Below are 13,250 nucleotides of genomic sequence, written 5' to 3'. Positions count from 1 at the left end.
AAGGATCAAATAACCTTAGAATATATTTTGTAAAGTTTGAGACTGGCTTCAAGCCTGTTCTCAGAACCGACCGAAAAGTGCCCCTTTTTTATGGAAACTATAATTCCGGAATGTGGTGGAATGTGTTTCAGATTCATATTCAAAATGACTGCTCCGAACAATTTGAATCACTGCTGATTTTGCTCTAAGAGCATCATTACCGGGCGCGACTATTTTGATCACCCACACTGCGCTGTCATATTAGTTTGGTCACTTTTTTCCGTACCAGTCACTGTTCTCGGTTATCAATTTGGTTGCTGTATTCCGCACCGGCGACAGTTCGTTAAATAGCAGCGCTCTTATCGCGCTACCAAATTTGGTCCTCCGTAAGTTGCGCTACTGGTTTAACAAGCATTTTTAGCGAGCGGTAAAGTGTAAAGTAATGATACTGCACTACCAAACGGCTTATACTCACCACCGGTAAACTTGCTCTTAGTGAAGTAATCAGAGATCAAATGTAAGTTAGTGTTTAAATGGAATAAAACATTTTTTGAGATCTCTCGAGCCACGACTCATTGATATATGTTAGCTGATTTTTTGGCAAATTAGTTGTTAAGTTTTAACAAGAGTTCGGCTTTGTTCCAAATATTGCTGATATCCCGGTAAGTAACATAAGTTTGTTGCATATTACCTACGGAATTTCATATCTGTATTGCAATTATATTGTCAATGCTTGGATAACAAGGCATGTTATCCGTTTTCTCATGATTTTTCCTCATTCCGTTGGACAATTTCTTTCGAAGAATAACAAAGTCAGTGCAATTAAATTTGAATTGAAATGTTTTATTTTGAAAATAATTTTAGTACATAAATCAGTTTTATCTTTCTTCCAGTTTTTTGTGTTTTCATTCTTCCATTCGCGTGAGTAGGTGTAAGTGTGTATGTTTTGTTTATTTTTTTGTGTTGCCTTGAAAAATAAAAGTGGTTGTACTTCAATATTATTATTCATTATTACTTGTTTCCACTTTTTTCACCATTCATTTACTTGTATTTCCTTTCCTTTTTTGTATTGGTTGCTGATAAACTGAAGAAAAATAGATTTCACCACAATGATTGATCAGTTTTGTTTTTTCCACCTTTTAGTGTATTTTTTTTCTCACATAGCTTTAATATATTTAAAAAATGGAACATATGTATAATTTGTAATATTTTACTTTCATATTTCTTGCTTCGGTTTTTCGAAAACACTAGTTTTTTTTTCTCATTTTCTTATGTTAATTTAGATACTTTTCTCATGTGTTCATTTAAATTTAATTTCATATTGTATTTTAATCCCTTAATTAAAGAATTGCTACACAACTAATCATAGGTTTTCCCTCGAGTTTTTTTTTCAATAATAAAAGTGATGCTTTTTTTTATTTATTTTTATCAACAACAATTTATCATTTAACATTATTTTATTACTGTTTAATTAGATGATTTTTTTTTTCTTCACTCTGCTCCGTTGCTTGGATTCGTCATTCGCGGGGCTGGACTCTTCTATTTCGGTCCGCCCGGATTCGGAACCGAGGATCACTAGCGCGACCAGGAAACGCCTCGCGGGAAGAGTGGATCGAAAAAAGATCCTCTGGTCGCTGTGAGCTCCGAGTCCGCGCTCGGGGCTCGTTTGCTTGCTTTTGATTTTTTTGATTTTCATTCTTGCTACACTGTTGCTTACTTGCGAATATCCATGTTTTGTTTTTTTTTTCATGCACAACGCGCACCTTAATTTCATAGACTTGATCTAGTACGTTAAAATTTTCTTTAGAACTATCACAGACGCAGTGATGAATGCACGCGAGTGTTCCGATCCCGTGCGCTGAGGGGGATTGCGGGTCTTACCCGAGGAAGGTCCCTCTAATCCGCCCCATTCGACGGTTCGATTCACTTTTGCGTGAGTTCCTATGTTTTTTTATGTATTACTCTTTTCGTTATATTCGATTATTTTCTCCAGGTGTGCCGATCTCTTCGCACATGTTTCTTTTACTGTTGTGGTTTAGTATGTTGAGTTGCTTTCGGTTGTTCACATTTGGGTTTTATGCTTTTGTCGTTTTCTGCGGGAAAGTTTTGCTGTACTAGAGCAATGCTATTCTACTTCTTCCTTCCTCGAACACTGAGGTCACTGATTTTTCGCTCTGAAAGGGTTATGTGATTACTTTTTTTTCTCGGTTCCCACTTGTGCCGATTTTGTTAAGGTATCTTGTATTTTTTTGCTCATTAAGGATTCACTATTCGTTCAACTATAGATTCACGATGGAGTTTTTTTTCGTTCACTTGTGTAAAGGTTTACTACTTAATAAGTAAACTGAAATACTTTTCGTGTGTGTGTGTGGTTTAATGTGTATGTGTTTCATTATCAATAATGATAATAGTGATTTTTCATACAATATTTTAAAGTATTTTGAGTAAATTTTTCAATAATATTTTATTACTAAAAATCTTACAGATTATTTATGTTTAAAGTTATTTTTTGTTTATTTTTCTTTACTTCAATTAGAATATTTGTTTGTTTCACTGTTATCCTTTCTACTTTACCCCTTTTTACAAATAATATAACCTTGGTTTGTGAATGGTTGTCCTTTTTGACAGTTTCCATAAAAATCGTGGGATTCCATATTTGTTGCCTATGCTGTCAAACTCACGTTTATTATTGTGTTATTATGTACTTGTCGCGATCACGTAATTGTTGGAGCTATTTTTTTTAATTTGTGGACAGTGTGTGTGCATGGTAAGTGTTCAATTTTCACGGTTGTATGTGTGTGTGTGTGAGTTTGAATGGCGGTAAGGTGTTGTAGGAAAAAATATGTCACAAAACGGTTTATTGTTATTGTTTATTCTTCTAACCCTATCAGTTTTGGGTAGTTCTTATTCTTTAGGGCACTCGACACAACAGATGGTGTCCATTTATGTTCAGGAACATTTTTCAATAGATTTTACGTTCGTTTCGAATGTCAACTAATGGGGGTACAATGGATAAATGATAATTTTAATGAAAACACACAAACTCGAAAACTGGGCTAAATAAACTGACAAGCAACCGAAAGCGGAGTATTTGCTTGATAATGTAGTGTATTTTCCTGATTGATTTACCGAAAAATGAGTATTTTATGACAGTTTTGGGAAATTAAAAATCATCGGATTCGTAATATATCAAACATAACAAGAATAACATAGATGATGGCGATGATCTAAATAGATTCACTTGGTGTTGACTAGACAAATCGAATGACGTGATATCTGCCTTGATGGTTTTCACCAGATCGGATAAGATCAGTTTGGATGTTTTGGTCGAGAATAAATGAACTGGAAACGTGTCAAACAAATGTCAGTGGAGCTTCCTTCATTGAGGAACATAATTGCAATTGCTTCAGACCGGATAATTTTCCATATTTTTTCGCTATTTATGCTTTGTGTTATCACAGTATTTGCTGTCTGTTCATTGTGTGAAACATTTGATGGGTCAACGTGAAAATTAGGACGAAAAAGTGGTTTTGCACTCTTTGGTAATTTATAGTCCAAATCTGGACTAAAATTTATTCACAAAATCAAAATTGTACAATACCGATTTTGCACTGGCTTCCAAAATGCTAAATCAAAAGTGTGCTTGCGATTTCGCAGTGAAGCACACATACATTTTACGTTACTTGTTTTTACATTTGTTATAGCAAGGTGATGAGTACTGCTAATATTTTTGAATTTTCGTACGTGCCATAATTTTTTTAACACATATTTTAAGTTTGGGCAGAAGAAACTAACGTTTTAGAAGTTAGTTTGAATGCTAGTAGCCTGTTCTTAAATTGAAGACAAACATGCGCCACATTTTTCTTGTTGGAGAGAACAGGAGAGCAAGAAGAAGTAAATATTAAAACTTTTATATCAATGCCTCTTTTTACAGTTCAAACCAATTAAGGGTTTTTATTGTATTTTCACACTCAACTCCAATTTTTACTTAAATTTTCTTTAAGTTTGTTCTCCATATGATGTATGTGAGTGGATCTTTGATAAACTTGCACGATCGAATATATGTTCAAATTGCTTAGAAAAGTCCCAATGACTTGATTAAGTTACATATGGCAATTCATCTGATTTAAAAAGTTTTCTGGTCTTGAAATGCTTTGAACTTTCATTACGAAAATCATTATCGAAATAGCACTGCCACCGTCAAATGTTTTCGCTGTGAATGGGCAATCAACCACCAGATATCAGTATTGTTTAAATGACAAATATGAAACGATGTGCGTGAAATCACTGTTCGTTAATTCACTTTCCAACTATCCAACTCTGTCTTTTAAAGCTGAAGCAGCATGACGTTGGAAAAAACATATTTCTGCGTTTAGTTTTGTTTTTTGTTGATTACCCAGGGGGTAGTTGTACTAGAAATAATTGATCGTGCTGTACAAAACTTGTAGTATCAAATATAATAATCAGGACATGTGCATAGCGGCTATACTGTTTATCATTTTCTCTAAAATATGAAATACTTTCGTCTCCAAAGGAATGTAGAATAATAATAATGAAAAAAGCTGGTGTCAATCACATCGATTACAATATCCCTGTTGCATCAGATCGTTTGTGTAACATATGACAAAAGACACATTGGAAAGACTCCACAACGATGTCACATTTGTTTTACACTTGAGATGTATTCCAGTTCGATTTTGTTCTCTATGATTTGAATATTTTAGTAACATTCGGTTCCGTTCCATTTCAGCTTAAAGTACAATTTCATTGTGTTTCACACCTTCAAGTGCTTCCGTCAATCGGATTCAATTGTTTTAGGTAATGTTAATATATATAAATGTATCTCCTAGCTATCTAAAAAATATTTTATATTCTCTTTGCGTTGAGTTTTCTGTTTGCCTTTCCACATTATTCTACCATGCTAATAGTCGGTTGTTGATGTTTTGCTTCTTGAACGATCACTCGATTCGGATCATCTCCCAACATTTCATGCCCATTGTTTCACGATGAACATGGCAGTCACGGCTTTCGAACGAAAGTAACGTAAGTTCACGAACAATAGGTTAGGATGGCAGGATGAAAACTGTACGAACTTCAGACACTATACAAAAAGGGAATTTCGCTCACCAGACGTGTTGATATTAGAATCAGTGCGATCGGTTTCTTGGGATTGAAGAAGATATGTGTTCAAAATGTACGAAGTACGATCAGAGCGGAACACAATCAATGGGTTACGGCAATCGCTTAACTCGTTCTCTCACTAATAAAATTTCTCTCTCCGGTTTTGTTTTCAGTTACCGATCTCTCATTTTGGTTCCTGTGTGTTGGTTCACTAACTTGATTTCTCTCTCTCTCCCCTTGAAATGAATTACAATTTGCAGAGTTTAGATTTTTTAAAAATCATCCCCTGCTTCAGTCTTGACAAATCATATTTGGTTCGCGTTTATTGTGGTATTTTGCGCATGTGATATGTCACTGCACACTGTATTTGTGTTTATTCCCTAACAGTTAATCTCTTTGACAAGGCTTACGATTCTATTTTTTTGAGGGGGTTTCTGTTGCCAAGCGAAGCGGAGATCTCGGGACACAAATTAGAGTCCAATTTTTGCGCGAATTGGTGAATGGATGGTGGTTTATGGGTACACAAATGTTTCAACATAGTAAAAGCATTATTCATGTCACTTAATCTTCTCATATTGAAGAGAATGAGAAGTTCAATATACATTTTTTATAGAAATAAACTGGAAAAATATTGTTCATAGTTGTTAGCATTTTTTGATATCATTCACGCTCAAGACATGCCCAACATTTTGTTTATTTGATGAATGGAAAATAAATACGGAATAATCATTTGAATAAATTGTCAAGTTGTCAAACTTCAATCGGTTAAATTTTCAAACAAAGCAACATGTATGGATAGACATCTTCAGAATGTTTTCATGTTTATGCTTTGTAAAATCGTGGCAAGGCAATTTTTTATTCTTTCATTACTCAAATCATTGACATAGTGCAGAATTTTCGAACTGTCTTCCAATAATATTATGAGATGCGTTAAATCAACGAAAAAGTTTTCATTCCTACATTCGAATACTCTACACCCAACCAACCGATCACCATTTTCAAGAAGCAGTCAAATTTCAAGAATGAAATTTGAACTAAGCGATTTGGGATGATAAAACGTGCATGAAAAAAATAATATGTATGTACGTATCTAAAATCAGGAACAACTAAATAATCATTTTTATCACAAGTATGCATTATTTGTATTTAGGAAAACAAATATGAAAGCGTACCATCATCGCATAAATGGTACTCGTGACTGATGGGATCCGTTCCCGCTGCAAAAAGCAAGCCATGGTCTATTTCCTGCGGTGTTTTCTATCTTCCCTTCATTCCTCAGCGTTGTTGGATGAATACTTTTCTGCTTACCCTTAAAATGGTTGTAATTTATTTTATTCTCTCCTGAACTTTACATAAATTTGTGTTATTTTAAAACGATTAAATCCCCCACCTACCGGTGGGGTTAGGATCTTTGCCATCATGCTGCACAAAACATTTTGAATGTTTCGAATGTAACTTGAAATCGTTTTCTAGAGTGTGGAAACTTATCGCATCCAGTTCAGTTAGAGAATTTGAGTACAATTAACTTACGAGAAAATAATGAGAGGAATCAATTTAACAAGTAATATAAATAATAATAGTTTTCTTTTTTGTTTCTAATGAAAAAGTCTCAGCTGAGAATCACTCTGGATCTATCGATAATTTTTAGCACTTACACTTACGAGATTGTAGTAGGAATACTTTTGATTTAGTGTTTATGAGTGTGGTTTTGTGTGTATGTTTTACTCCTAAAACTTTCTCAGGGAGAAACATATCTCTAAACAATGTATGTTCGTAACTCTCAAATCAAACGAAGTTAAAACAAAACAAATAATCAAACGCAACATCTATAAATTGTTTAGGAAAATAAAAATACTAAATAGAGAGGTATTATCTTATTAAATTTCTGCTTCGTAATTCTGTTTTTATTCTATTCAACCGTTTTCTCACCACGTTTTGATATATAATATAAACATATAAACTATTAATTATCGTTGCTCCAATAGGACGTGATTTATCATTCAATAGTTGTGTTTGTGTGTTACTGCTTGTATTGAGTTACCATCGATCAATAGAGTGTTGTATGTATGTGTCAATCATTGAGTGCTTGTTAGTGTGTCAGTATCGGTACATAGAAGTAGTCAAATGTTTGCTTTTTAGTGTGAGAGATTATGATACAGAGAACTGGTGACTTGTTTCCAACGTGAACATGTGAGTGTGTAACGTTACCTTCGTGTGAGTGTGTATAAACTCGAATATAAACGGTAGATATTTTGCAGTCCTTCCCCGGTTGGTAAATTAGATTTAAAAAAAATGTCATAGTTAAGTAGTTTACTTCCTTCTAGAGATGGTTTGTATATCGTTTGTAAGGGGTTTAGATTATTGTTTGCTTTCATTTATTTTCTGTAAGATTTAGATAGTAAAAATCAAAAGGTGTTTTTGTGTACAATAGCGTCAATAAATTTGTATAGGCTGTTTCAGTACGGAATTATTAGTTTTTGGTTGACTTAGTACAAAATTCAAAACGTTTTTGCATCCTAACTTCCCATAGAAAATGTATATTCATAGAACTTCTGGTGTTAGTTTCAACTTATAAATATTTAATGCAACCTTATATGATTATACATTTTGCAGTTTATTTTCGAATCAAAGTTGCTTCGTCATGTGTAAATAATTATCCTAAACATATCCCGTTTGTTGTTTATTAAACTTATAATAATATGCAATGTAAATAAGAGGAAATATTGAAAAATATAACATATTCGCTAAATACAAATAATATACAAAAAATACACAAAAATAATACAGATTCTTTTTCATCAATTATAAATTCGAGACAAATAGAAACTTTCAATTACAACATACAAAACATGTATACAGCACACGTACGGTAGAGGAAACGCGTTGCTCCATTCGTCAGTAACGATCAAAACAATAAACGAATACTTCTCTTCACATACAATAGTAATAGAGCAATAAACGATTCAATTGGTATGCCTGGTATTTTGAATAGTTTCCACTTGCACTGTATAAAGTTGCTCACTCTCCTCTGTTCTGGCTGGGTTTTGTTGTGTTGCTGATGTATTGTGTTCTTATTGTTCTCGCTTTCACTGTTCTTGCTTTGCTGGGTTGAAATCTAGTAATTGAATTACTGCAACTCGACTTTTACCGATCCGAATTATATCTGCGGTTGTATCACCTCTTCCGAGGTGGTTCATAGGGTTCTGATGCCTGGTTATGGTTTGTTGTTACTGCTGCTGCTGGTGCGGTTGCTGTTGTTTTCTGCTGGTTGTTGCTGTTGTTGTTATTTATTCTATTCTGCTATTTTTGCTGTGGCGGCCATTACGTTCGCTGGTGGCAGTACAATCGGTATGTGGTAATATTTACATTGCTTACGCTTACACATACCCTTCGCATGGTCACGACAGACCGCCACGCGTTGATCACATACTTCTACTTTATCACCTGTGAAAGTAGTGACAAAAAGAGAAAGGAGAGAATTGTTAGACAATTACATACGTTTTTTTTCTAAATTCATGAGGTTTCTCTAGGAGTTTAATTAAAAACAATTTATTGTAAAAAAATAGCTAAAAATAGCAGAAATATAAAAAAATATAATTTCCATCACAAAAAATGAAACTCCATGGTCTGGGGAATCAAGAAGACAGACAGAGAAATTGGACAAAGTTCTATTTGGTCCTGAAGTTTTCTGAAAATCGCGCTGTTTTTGACGTAAAAAAATAGTGCTTTCAGGTTTTTATTCAATTTAATTCATTTCAGACAAAATAAAATTGGCCGATTTCAGTAACGTACTCAAAATACGTTGGCAAATATTTGAAAGAAACGCAAGGGAAATATATTTTTTCAGCACAATAATGCCAGGATCCATACAAACTCTGGAACCACGGCGTGGTAAATGGTTTAAGATACTTAATGGTTTGGAATGGTAAACTTGTTTACCTGACCTTAACCGGACTAAAAACAGGAAGATTTGTGCTGAAAACTCTCAATTTTTAACGATTCAGTTGCTCAGGATAATCCTAACATTCAACGTGCTCAATCCATTCTGTATGTAATCTTGGCATATACCATACTAATTAATATTACGAATGCTTAAGCACTATTTTGGTTTTGAAGATCAATTTAAATATTTGCAAACTGTATCAAATACAAAACTTTTTGTTTCGAACTCCGAACAGCATAAAACCGCACCAAAGAAAGTTGAACATATGGAGACGCATGGTGCATTGGTTCATCAACTCCTTGTTTCTAAACTTTTTGTACAAAAATTTAAGGGTTCTACAGTCGCCTCTCCATATTTCGATATTGAAGGGACCATCGAGATAAGGAGAGATCGAGGATTGGAACGAAAATTTCAATGGGTGCTAGATCAAAGAACGACAACAAAACAAACGTCATCTCGTGTTTTTAATATGTTTGCTATTATCCAAAGATAGCCTAAAAATTTGAATATATCGACATAAGGAGAGTGAATCCTGAATAAAATATGACCAGAACGCATGAGAATAGAGAGATATCGAGATAGGCAGGCTATCGAGTTGTAGAAAGTCCGAATGTATGTAGATTGAAGGGACTACGAAAATCATCCACATAGGGAGAGATATCGAAATAAAGAACATCGAGATGTCGAGACTGTAATATTCTGCATTAGCTGACAAACTGACTAGAGATCAAGGCCTACTTGAGCTTTCATAGTGGTGATCACGAAATACGGAAAATTAATTTCGGCTTTGTATGATAGGAAACATAGATAACATTGGCTTAAAATTCAACAGTTCTAGTATTAAATTAAAGTCAATGACTTCTATTTTGTTGTGCGTTTGAGATTGTCTTCCATAATTTGCCCCTTGTCAAGTAACAGTTATATCAAATATGACAAGAAAATCAACAAAAACTGTTAAACTTTTTTTTATTTCAGAATTTGAGCATTTTTTTAGAACTTGGAAAAATGTATCGAAAATGAAACCATTCTTAAAGGTGGCGGCAAAAAACTTAACAAACCTACAATCGTAATGCAATTGCCAATTCGACAAAGTTTTACAGGAGAACTTTTGCTACAATTTTCGTGAAGTGGAAAGAAATTCGCTCTGTTTTATTGGGATTGATCATTAAGATAAATACAATCAGAATAAAAATTAACAATAAATAATTAATAATTATTTTCGAGCGTCTTAGGGGAAAATGTTACACGGTTTTAAATAAAATATCTTCCTTGAACTTCCATTAATTTTTTTTTTCGTGTCTACACAAATACGTATTTCGTCTACTACTTGTGGCTATCTTCAGTGTGTTTTTGTTTTTCTTCAGTCGATAAATAACACACTGACGATGTCCACAAGTAGTGGACGAAATACGTATTTGTGTAGACACGAAAAACCAAATTAGTGGAAGTAAAATGAAGATATTTTTTTTAAACCGTGGAATAAATAATTAGCATAGAAAAGCCAGTTGAACAATTGACCTTTCCCGTCAACATTGTTTATTGAATAGATTCTTTCACTTATTGAAGAGAAACATAACCAAAAACCTATATTCTCTACTACTGCAATTATTTTAAAAATTGTCATAGAAAAATGGAAAACTGCTGCAATTTAATTTTGGTTTGACATTTGCCTAAATTCGGGCTGAAAAAACGGAGTGCTGGCGAACAGACGCGTTCCAAACTATCTGTCGCAGTTTCATTTCTCTCGAATGTTTTTTTTTATTTTGAAAGTTTCGGCTGGATGCTCTACGTTCTCAAATGTTATTCAAGTGTTACTTGTTACAGTGGTGTTTGTGCGGTAATGTTTAAATTCAAAGACAATTTGGTTTCGGTTAGGTTGAAAACGTGATTGTGTTCTCCGTATTGATTTGATCCCCAGCTTCGGATGCTCATCATGAAATACCAGGCAGTCTAAAATGGGTCACTGCATCTGCAGTAGAGCTAACATTTTCTAACTCCCGAACTAAATCTGACTGTAGAATTATGTGAGATAGACAGCTTTCTCCTAGTCAGTCAGGCAATCAGTGAGGGTTAGTTGGTATACACGCACGCACGCATATTTGATTAATTTCAGATAGACTTCAGACCAATTTTTCAGCCAGGTTTACATTTTAGCATTCTTTGATTTTCATCATATAGAAAAATGGACCGAGATAAAAAAATGGTTTAATCTTTTCAGTCGAATGCTATTCATCTTCACCAAAGAACCAATATTGGAATGCAGCCTCTTTTTTTAATTTTTTGCTTCATTTTTATCGATAGTTATCAAAAATATAAGTTTTTTGTTAATCTATTATGAAATAAGCGCATTTTAAAATATATGAATAATTGGTTTGAGAAACTGCATATGTCCTTCTTCTTCTTCTTATTGGCATTACATCCCCACACTAGGACAGAGTCGCCTCGCAGCTTAGTGTTCATTAAGCACTTCCACAGTTATTAACTGCAAGGTTTTTAAGCCACGTTACCATTTTTGCATTCGTATATCATGAGGCTGACACGATGATACTTTTATGTCCAGGGAAGTCGAGACCAAAATTGCCTAGACCGGCAAAGGGAACCCAGCCACCCTCAGCATGGTCTTGCTTTGTAGCTGCGCGTCTTACCGCACGGCTAAGAAGGGCCCCCCATATATCCATTTTACACAATTTCGAGAAAACAACAAAAACTGTTTGTGGACAAACTGGCACCGAATCTTTCGATTTATTCGATACAGATCAATAGTTTTTGGCAAAACTCAACACCCCGGGGCACTTCCAGTGCAAAAACTGTAAGCAGTCCTTCATAATTCCTCTTCAAAGTGCGTAGACATGTCTAGTTTCTCGAAAAAAAAACGAAAAAAAATCATACGTTGCTAAAAAACTAATCGTATACTTTTGCCAGAATACGTATTTTTGGACAAGGATTCAGAATATATAAAAAATCTCATTTTGGTCAAAAATGTTACATATGCAGTTTCTCAAACAAACGGTTAATATATGCTCTGGATTTTCACCAATCTGTTTCTGTTTCTGTTGATATCTCAGTTGAAAAATAATTTTAACATCTGTCGTAACTAAACGATTAAACGTTAGTTTAGCTACAAATTAATTACGTCATTCGGCAAATCAATCGTATCTCATTTAAGCAAACGAATTTCAGTCGAAATTCAAATGTTTGACAATTCATGAATATTATTGATTATTTGATTTTTTTTAAATTTGCGGCAGTTCTGAAATATTTGAATTCTTGCGTCAAAATTTTGAAATCCGCTCAAACGAAATTTATTAATGAAGATTTCTTCAAAATGTTCATTATTAAAGTTTTAACGAAGTTTTTAGAAGTTTCGAAACTTGCAACAACTTTTTTAATTTTTAAAGATTTTTTTAGCATTCGAAGAAGTTTATAGAACATACGACAAATTAACAGTTTTAGGTTACTTTTTCTTCGTCCTACTTTTACTATATGGAAAACGATACTGATGATTGAAAAACATGTGCTCGAGGAGAAGAATATTTATGAAAATTTAAGTCTAATTGTTTACCAGATGTTAGTTTCCATTAAGTAGAAGTAAGACGAAAGTCGATAACTTAAAACTGTTAAATAGTACATGGCGGCCATCCGTTACGTATTGTCCTTTGAGACTGTGGACAAAATCTGAACGCTACTACACTCAGACCGAATCGCCAAAGCCATATGCCATCAATGTGAGCCGGTGCAGCAATCATCGGCTGGTAAGGGTCCATCCACAAAGTACGTCACGCTCCTAGGGAGGAGGGGGGTTCCGAGCAGCGTGACGACTGACACAAAAATTTTACAGTTTTAATACAAAAAGTGTGGGGGGGGGGGGTTGAAAATCCCCAATTTTTGCATGACTTATTTTATGGATTTTCCCTAAACAAATAAACTACAATATAAAGCATGTGTAATTGTCATGTAGGGAGTTGGACCGCGTCTATCACCGCTAAGGTACAGTGTTGGAAATAAAAAAGTGAACAAAGTCGTTTCAAATAAATTACGAAGTACAAATTGTAGATTCTGCACGACTAAAACAGTTTTTAGCATCTCTATATAAGAACAATGTATTATTTTCATCTCACAACTACAAATTTACAGAGATCATGCGGTTGAGGACTTGGAAATAAAAAAGTGAACACGACAGTTTGCTCCCACACCTTGTGAGATAACA

At 34.1% G+C, this 13,250-nt stretch overlaps 1 protein-coding gene across 11 annotated transcripts in view; it reads right to left on the bottom strand.

Annotated features, from left to right (window-relative positions):
• Positions 1 to 801: 801 nt before the first annotated feature.
• LOC134220941 (muscleblind-like protein 1) overlaps positions 802 to 13,250 on the bottom strand; it is a 413,633-nt gene continuing 401,184 nt past the window's right edge. For 9 of the 11 annotated variants that reach the window (XM_062700086.1, XM_062700081.1, XM_062700084.1 and 6 more), the window contains one exon: positions 802 to 8,544. In XM_062700086.1, coding sequence (XP_062556070.1) covers positions 8,393 to 8,544 — 152 coding nt within the window. In that variant the 3' untranslated portion in view covers positions 802 to 8,392. The remainder of the gene's footprint in view (positions 8,545 to 13,250) is intronic. The other 2 variants (XR_009982128.1, XR_009982129.1) reach the window with 1 other exon arrangement.

The sequence above is a fragment of the Armigeres subalbatus genome, chromosome 3 (assembly GCF_024139115.2).
Source record: "Armigeres subalbatus isolate Guangzhou_Male chromosome 3, GZ_Asu_2, whole genome shotgun sequence".
Lineage (NCBI taxonomy): Eukaryota > Metazoa > Arthropoda > Insecta > Diptera > Culicidae > Armigeres > Armigeres subalbatus.
This window is presented reverse-complemented; position numbering and strand designations above follow the sequence as displayed.